This window comes from Chinchilla lanigera, unplaced genomic scaffold, assembly GCF_000276665.1.
Source record: "Chinchilla lanigera isolate Chin_1 unplaced genomic scaffold, ChiLan1.0 scaffold00050, whole genome shotgun sequence".
NCBI lineage: Eukaryota > Metazoa > Chordata > Mammalia > Rodentia > Chinchillidae > Chinchilla > Chinchilla lanigera.
This window is the reverse complement of record NW_004955451.1, coordinates 13155012-13163277: the sequence shown is the minus strand read 5'-3', so window position 1 is coordinate 13163277 and position 8266 is coordinate 13155012. Positions and strand designations below refer to the sequence as shown.

The 8266-nt window shown below is 60.8% G+C and overlaps 1 protein-coding gene across 1 annotated transcript in view; it reads left to right on the top strand.

Moving 5' to 3' along the window:
* The window catches only part of Cdk5rap3 (CDK5 regulatory subunit associated protein 3), a 9202-nt gene extending 6735 nt beyond the window's left edge, over positions 1–2467 (top strand). The window contains exons 11-14 of the mRNA XM_005394252.2: positions 161–249; positions 1225–1430; positions 1910–2081; positions 2188–2467. Coding sequence (XP_005394309.1) covers positions 161–249; positions 1225–1430; positions 1910–2081; positions 2188–2253 — 533 coding nt within the window. The 3' untranslated portion in view covers positions 2254–2467. The remainder of the gene's footprint in view (positions 1–160; positions 250–1224; positions 1431–1909; positions 2082–2187) is intronic.
* Positions 2468–8266: the final 5799 nt, after the last annotated feature.

Here is an 8266-nt window from a genome sequence, read left to right as displayed (position 1 = left end):
TGGCCAGCCCGCTGCCCTCGGAGCCCAGCGCTGGCGTCCTGGCCGGCTGGGGGCGGCGGGAGCGCTCGCCGGGCCACCTCCCCCGCGAAGTGGCTTCCCAGCTGGAGGGAGAGAGCCGGCCTTCCCCGGCCGCCCCTTCCTCCCCGCCCTTTCCCTGCAGCCCCGGAAGGTGTAGCCAGGGGCCCCGACGCCCTGAGCCTGCTCGAGTACCCCGAGACCCGGAGTCAGTTCATCGACGAGCTCATGGAGGTAGGGTCGCGTGGGGCTGCGCGGGGCCTGCGCCTTCCCGGGGGTCTGACGGGTGTGAAGGGGGCGGCCGCATCAGGCGCCCCGTCCCGGCAGCTCCGGGCGTCTCCTGCCAGTCTCGGGGCCCGAGCTTGCGTGGCCCTTGAGACAGAGTCTCCGACCCCAGGGAGCTCGGCCCGCGGGGAAGGCGCCTCCGGAAGTGATGGCGCCCTACACGGTAGATGGCGCCGCGGGCCGCGGAGGAGACAGCGGCCAAGGGAGACGGGGCGGGCTGTGGCTTAACATCTGGGGCTCACCATACAGATGTGGGGCTCGGGGTATAGATGTGGGGCGCACCTGCCGGCGTGGGAACAGGAGGTGGGGAGGCGAAGCAGAGCAAACTGGGGCGCAGAGAGCAGAAGCGGGTTAGAGAGGTGGGTCCGGGCACGGGGTGACTCGGCCGCAGGAAGCGGTCGGTTTGGAGCAGGTTATGAGCCGCAGCCCTCGTGGGTGGTGAAATCGTACCCCGTGGGTATGTACGGGGGAGCCGCGGGTAAGGAGCCCGTGTTCTGAGCTAGGAAGACAGGGCTGAGGCCTGCTGGCGGGGAAGCCCCAGGCGGATCTCAGTCCACGCTGGGATTCCCGACTTTGTGCCAGAGAGGCCCCTCCTCGCCAGCAGAGAGCAGGACTTAAGGAGGCAAGTGTTCGGGTTTTTTTTGTCTTTCTGAGACAGGGTCTCGCTATGCAGTTCAGGCTGGCCTTGAGCTCACTTTATAACCAGGGAGGTCTCAAACTCTCAGCGATCTTCCTGCCTCAGCCTCAGCCTCCCAAGTGCTGGGACTACAGGCATGCGCCACCACTCCTGGCTGTGTCCCCTGCTCTGACATTGCAGCTGTTGAGTCTCTAGCAGTGGTGGCATCCTGAGGAGACAGCTTGCCACACCAGACAGTGTTTCTGAATTCTGTTTCTGGTTTGAACCAACCTCTTCTCTGCCTGCAGCTCGAGATCTTTCTGTCCCAGAGAGCAGTGGAGATGGGTGAGGAGGCTGATGTCTTGTCTGTGAGCCAGTTCCAGCTGGCCCCGGCCATCCTGCAGGGCCAGACCCAGGAGAAGATGGTTGCCATGGCGTCCACACTGCAGGAGCTGATTGGCCGCCTCAGCAGCCTGCAGATGCAGCACCTGTTCATGATCCTGGCCTCACCCAGGTCTCCTCCCCTGCCCAGGGCTCTGGCCTCTTGATCCTTCCTCTTCTCTGTGACCCCTCAGCTCATCCCTACCTTCTCCAGCAGTACCTCATCCTGAGCTCAGGGCGTTTCTTTGGGGCAGGATCAGGTGATTCAGTAATGCAGGCAGGAAGTCGGGGTTGCCAGGCATGGTGGCCCACACCTATAATCTCAGACCTTGGGAGGCTGAGGCAGGAGGATTACCATGAGTTTGGGGCCAGCTTGGGCTACATAGTAAGTTTAAGACCAGCCTGAACCACATAGCGAGATCCCGTCCCTCCAAAAAAAAGCAAAAAGGAAAGGCCAAGTAGCGTAGGGTACCTGGAATTGTTATTCCTCACCCCAGAAAGCCTTAAGGTCAAGGCCAGTTAGGGGTCGGGACCCTGGGCCTCCCGTGCGCAGCCCTTGAATGGGGACAGTCTGTGCACGGCCGTCCCCGCACTCACCCAGGCACCGCGCAGGTACGTGGACCGCGTGACGGAGCTCCTGCAGCAGAAGCTAAAGCAGTCGCAGCTGCTGGCCCTGAAGAAGGAGCTGATGGTGCAGAAGCAGCAGGAGGCGCTGCAGGAGCAGGCAGCACTGGAGCCCAAGCTGGACCTGCTGCTGGAGAAGACCCGGGAGCTGCGGAAGCTGGTGAGGGGGCCCCGCGGCAGCCGCCGGGTGTGGGGGTGCCAGGCCCTGCAGCACGAGGCCCCTCCGGCGCTGCTTCCCTTCTGCTCACCGCCTCACCGTCCCGCAGATTGAAGCCGACATCTCCAAGCGGTACGGCGGGCGCCCTGTGAACCTGCTGGGGACCTCCCTGTGAACTAGGTCCCACCCGTCACTGGCCGGAGGGCGAACGCTGACGCTGGGGCCTTCCCAGCCGGAGCCTGGCAACGTGGAGGCGGGAGCCGTCCCCTGGTGGTGACTGCTTGCACCGCACCCTCTGTAAGGGATTGTCAAGGTTGGCCCTGCCACTGTGGGCCACAGCTTCTGAGCCGGTCACGCTGGACTTAATAAAAGAGGAGAAGTCTCACTTTGCCGCTGATACTTTCTTTCATTTGTGTGTAGTTCAGGCTGGCCTCAAACTCATGGGAATCCTCCTGCCCTAGCCTCCATAGTGCTGGGATGACAGGTACATGTCACCACATCTGACTGCTAACAGCCCTTTTTAAAAATTCTGTTGGGTTTTTGAGCCAGGGTTGCACTATGTAGTTCAGCCTGGCCTTGAACTCACCCGTGTAGCCCAGGCTGGCCTTGAACTCAAGGCAAACCTCCTGCCTCTGCCTCCTGAGTTCTGGAATGACAGGTGTGTGCCGCCACGCCACGCCCGGCTTGTACATAGTTTCTTACACTGACTGCTCCACTTCGCTGAGGTGGAGCTGCGACTGGGAACCTGTTCGCATGTGTTCCTGATCTGGGTGGCTTCCTGGAGCCACCAGCCGTCCTGTGGAGCCCAGGTCAGGGACTTCCCTCTGTGGGCCTGGTGCTGCAGGCGAGTCCTGTCCTCGTACAGATGGCTCAGCCGGGAGCTCTGGGCCCCTCGTCGCATCACCAGGCCCGTGGTGCCGCCTCCTGCCCCAGCCCAGGGAGCAGTGCCCGGCAGCCTCCGCAGATCCGGGAAGCTGCGTTTTCCCCTGCAGCCCTGCGTCCCGCAGGCCGCGGGAGGCGCAGTCTGAGGAGGAAGCGGCTGATAAACAAGGTGTGGACAGGTCTTGTCACCTTTGCCGGCTGCCTTCCACTCCCTGCTGGGATGGCACCCTCTCCGAGCCACCTACCCATCCTGCTTCCCAGTGAGGGTGGGCTGGGGGGTGGCCAGCAATTCGATTTTAATTTCATAGCAGAGCAGTTGATTCATGGCTCTTTGTTGCTGGCGTTGACTCCCGTAATGACTTTCCATCAAAATGAAAAGTGGAGTGACACCACTCATTATTCCTGCTGCTTGTTATCTCGGTTCTGGGGAGGGCCGCCCCTCCCCGCTGCCTTTCAGCCGTCCGGCCCGGTGAGTGATGGCCCCTATTAATCACGCCCCGGACGTGGGGACACGCGCGCCGGCCGGAGGAGGCAGAGATAAGGCCGCAGGAGCCGCTCCTATCGATTACTGTCAGCGCCCACGCCCGATCTGTGCCTGGTCACCTCCTTTTGGGAGAACTGGGCTGGAAGAAGTAGTCCCAGAACTGAGGGAGGAGAAAGATGAGTGCCGGGAAGCCGACCTCAGAAGGACAGGCGAGTGGACCTCGGGGAGCCGCTCTGAGTCCCCTGTCCTCTGCCGCCTCCCGCCCACCTGGTCACCACCCGCCCCGGGGCCACCTGGCTGCCCTTGCTGCTCTGACATCTGTGCCCAGTCACCAGCTTCACACAAGCTCCTGGGCTGGAGCCACAGGGAGGAGCGCTGAGGATCGTGGGACCCCAGCAGCCTGGGCCACCTGCCTTCCCGCCCTGCCCACCCGCCTGGAGCAGGGGGCCGTGGGCTTGGGTAGGCCCCGCTCTCACTCTGGAGGGCCGGGCCTGGTTCACTGCTTGACTGGAAAATTGAAGGCTGACCCGTAGACAAAGTTTCCTTAAAATCTTTGACCTGGACTTCCAGATGAGATGGCACATGTCTGTCACCCCAGCACTCAGGAAGCTGAGGCAGGAGGGTCGCCATGAAGGCCATCCTGGGCTACATAGTGAGACCCTGTGTCAAAAGAAATCTTCACCCTACTAACACTGGGTTTGTTCTGCGGAACTTTCGCCCTCTGTTGCCTTCCGGGTCCTGCCCTCCTGAGCGCGCCAAGGGCACTGACGGGTCACCCGGCTGGCTCAGTCCGTGCATCCCAGGGCTGCTCTGTGGCTTTTCCGGGCTGACTGAATTCCTTCCGCCTCACGCTGGCGCCTTCGGGCTCCCGCTCATCTTCCTCAGAGGAGGAAGGCAGGTGTGCACCGGCCGGATAACCGAACTCTTCCTTTTGATTTTCGTTTGTTCTGAGACAGGGTCTTGGTAATTCTCAGCGACCCTCTTGCCTCAGCCCCCTGCACCCCACACCCCGTTAGCTTCACCTTGGACTCTCCTGTCCTGGCTTCCTTTGAACGGAGCGGCGGGGGCTCCCGCAGTGGGCTGTGAATTTCCAGCCAAAGCCACACTGTGGTTTCCAGGCCCTGCTGGAGGGAGAATGTAGTGGCTGCTCTCACGGCATGGCTGACCCGGCCCCGCCCCAGGGGCCTCTTCCCATGCAGTCCCCGCGCCCGCCGAGGGCTGGCCAGGGCCGCGCGGAGCCCGGCACAGCTGGGGCCCCTTCCTGTTGTCAGCTCGGGGCAGGGAGCCAGCTGCTACCTTCGGACCTAACATCTCCTGGCTTCGAAAGAACATCTGCTCTGGAGCCGGTTTGAAGGAGAAACACTTCCGGCCTCAAGCGGGAGGAGGGGCCTGGCTGGGCTCCTGCTCCTAGTGTGGACCCTCTCCCCGCCTCTTCCCCAGGCTCGCTTGTTTCTCCCCAGAAGCCCAGGTCTGCCGCACATCCCCGCCTTTTGTACACATCTCCCGTCCTGCTGCAAATCTGGAGTTCATGTTTTATCATTTTTATTTTTTGAGACAGGAGCTTGCTGTGTTGGTGATCCTCCTGCCTCAGCCTCCTGAGCGCTGGGTTAAAGGCATGCACTGCCACGCCCAAATGTCTGTTGTCTTTTAATTGCCACTGCAGCATATCCTCTCTGCTCCTGCTCACAGAGACGCAGTCTAATGACAACAGCAAGGCGCGGGCACACAGGCGGTGCTCCCGGGGTCTCCCGTGTTCTCAAGCTCGGGTGCTGTTCTCCCTCCCTGTGTGACCTGGGGCCGGGCATGGCACCTCTCTGCACCTCATTTCCTTTGCCTGGACAAGAGGACAAGAGCGGGCCATGGTGGTGCACACCTGTCATCCCCGCACTCTGGGAGGCTGAGGCGGGAGAATGGCAAGTTCAAGTGCAGCCTGGGCAATGTGGTGACTGCTTAAGGCCCCGTCTAGGAAAAAGGGAAGAAAAGGCTGGAGATGTAGCTTGGTGCCCAGGCCCTGGGTTCCATCCCCGGTACTGCAAAGATCAAGCGCACGAGGACGGGGCCCCGCCTGAGGGAGCAGACGGCTGCGCCGAGGCTGGAAACGTGCTTGCCTGTGTGCCCCACATCCAGCCCACCCGCTCCCCAGCCCTGCACCTGCGTCTCTCCCTGGGTGGCCATGGCTCCCTCCCGCCCACCTCTCTCTCTTCCCTGGGCCTTTTTGCCCTGACCACTCTGGCTCAGGGATTCTGATGCACGCCCTGCTCCCCAACATCCTGGTATAGACGGGCCCGGCCCTGGTAACTGGGCTTCGGCCTGCTTCCCAGCCCAGCTGCCCATGCAGGGGTCAGCCCCACCTGCACCCTGGAAGCTGGACCCTTTGAGCCTTTTCCCGGCTGCCTGTGACCCACCCTGGTCCGGGAAGATGAGGCCCAAACAGTCTCATCCGGGAAGATGAGGGACCAACCAGGCCTCCCTCTGAATAAAGTCCTGGGAACCTGCCGTGGCGGCACTGCAAGGGCAGCCCAACGTGACTAACCCAAATCGAGCTGAGCTACAGCCCAGCCTCCTTGTATTTTTGAACCTGGGTCTTGCTAAGTTGCCCAGGTGGGACTCAAACTTGTAATCCTCCTGCCTCAGCCTCCTGAGTGCTGGGATTATCAACTGCACCCAGCTCCAGACTGTGCTGCTTGAGGGTAGGAATTGGGTCTTGCTCACTCTCATGCGCCCTCAGAATCTCAAAGTTAACTTCTCCAAGCTTCAGCTAATCTCTAGATGGCCAAGTTGCCCAGACGGAATCATATTTGCAACCCTTCTGCCTCAGCCTTCTCTAGGGCTGCGACTGCAGGCATGCACCGCCGCACCTAGCGCCATCAGCCTTATAAACAGATCCATGATTAGACCTAAACTCGTCCAGGAGTTGTGCAGGCGAGAGCCTCCCTGGAGGGGCCGTAGGCCCGCCCCTTGTCCTCTTTCCCCGTTGGGGTGCCAGGGCTTTAGGGGCGCACAGCAGAAAGCTGTTGTCCCATCCCCTTGGACGTCTCGTTGCTTCCAGGACCCAGGTTTGCCGCCAGAGTTTGGGCCCGGGGCCCAGCTTAGCGGATGCCACCGCAGGCTGGGCTTGGAACAGCTGCCGCCCTGAGTGGCCCGGATCTGCCTGTGCCACCACCTGCTCCTCTCTGGTGCCCGGATGAGCAGGGTACTGAGCAGACCGGCCCTGGGGAGACGCCGCCCTCGACAGCCTGCCACCTTCAGGCTCCAAGGAAAACCAGTTTGAATATTTAAACTTCTCCCGTGAGTCTAATAGAAAGTTCTGCGCGATTTAACGCCCCGCTATCTATTACTGTCTCGAGCTGCCCTGTCCCTCCCGGCGCCCTCCTCCCCCTCTGTCACCCAAACCGTGGCGCAAGGCGAAGCCATTTGTCAAGCGGCCCCGCCGCCGCCGCCGCCGGCTGCGCTGGGCTGTGTCTGCCAGGACAGCCGCCCCGGGGGAGGGAAGGCGCGGATGAATGAGGGGCTATGCAAATTGCTGCTTAATCTGCAGAGAAACACCCCGGCTCGGGAGCCGCTCATTACTTCTCTTAACTGTGATTAACGGGCAAATTAAACTCAAGCCCTTAACTCTCTCCTGCCAGAGGACGCGAATGCACAGCCCTGGGCTGGGGCCGCCCCCTGCATCTGGGACCAGGGTCATGCAGCGGCTGAGTGTCAGCCCCGACCCGCGCCCGGAGGTGGCCCGGCGGGTCTGGGAGGGGCAGGAGGGAGGGCAGACCCAGCCCCACCCGCCTCAACTCACAGGAGGAAGAACTCTTTCACTTCTGCTGTCTTTCAACCACTCAAGAAAGAATGCAGGAAGATTGCCTCAGGTTCACAAGTTTGAGGCCAGCCTGGGCTATATGGTGAATTCAGGGGCAGCCTGAACTATATATACAGCAAGACCCTGTCTTGAAAACCAAGAAAGAAAGAAAAAAAGAAAGCAGCTGGGTGTGGTGGCAGACACCTGTAATCCTAGCTTGGGAGGCTGAGGCAGAAGGACTGCAGCCAGTTTAAGGCCAGCCTGCATTACAAAGTGAGTTCAAGGCCAGCCCAAACCGCATAGCAAAACCCTGTCTCAGAAAGAAAGAAAGAAATGCAAGCACGCCTATAATCTCATCTGGGAGGCTGAGGCGGGAGGATAGCTGAGAATTTGAAGCCAGCCTGGGCTACATAGTGAGTTCAGGACCAAACTACACAGCGGCGAGACAACAGCAGCAACTGAGGCAGAGCTGCATAGATGGAAGCGTCCTGCCGGACATTCAGAAGGCCACACACCACTGACTGGAGCCTGGACATTAACAGAAGGCCTGCGGTTCCTTCGGGACTTGGGTTTGGGTGGAAGTCCTGCAGGGCCTCCCCCTCCCCGTTGAACACAGGTTTTCCCCACGCCCGAGTGATCAGGAGGTGAAAGATGACATGCGGTGGTGACAGGCTGTCTGTCACCCTGACAGGGCAGAGGAGAGATGCAGCCCCGGATTTTATTCTGTCGTGGAGCGATCAGTAGGTCTGTCAGAGAAACCGGCCGTGACAGCTCCCTCAGCCACCCCCCTCTCCTAACTCGGAAGCCCCGCTCTGCCATCTATTAACACATCCCGCCTGTCAGGGATATTAAAAGGCTGTGTCACCCCTTCTTAAAACAATCATAAATACAACCTGGACCCTGGCATTTGGGCAGGAGCCCTGGAGTCGGGTTCTGCCTTTCTCCGCAGCCTGGGTTTTGGTGTTGCTCAAGTAGGAATCCAACCGGCTGTGGTAGGGTATGCCTGTGATCCCAGTACTCAGAAGGCTGAGG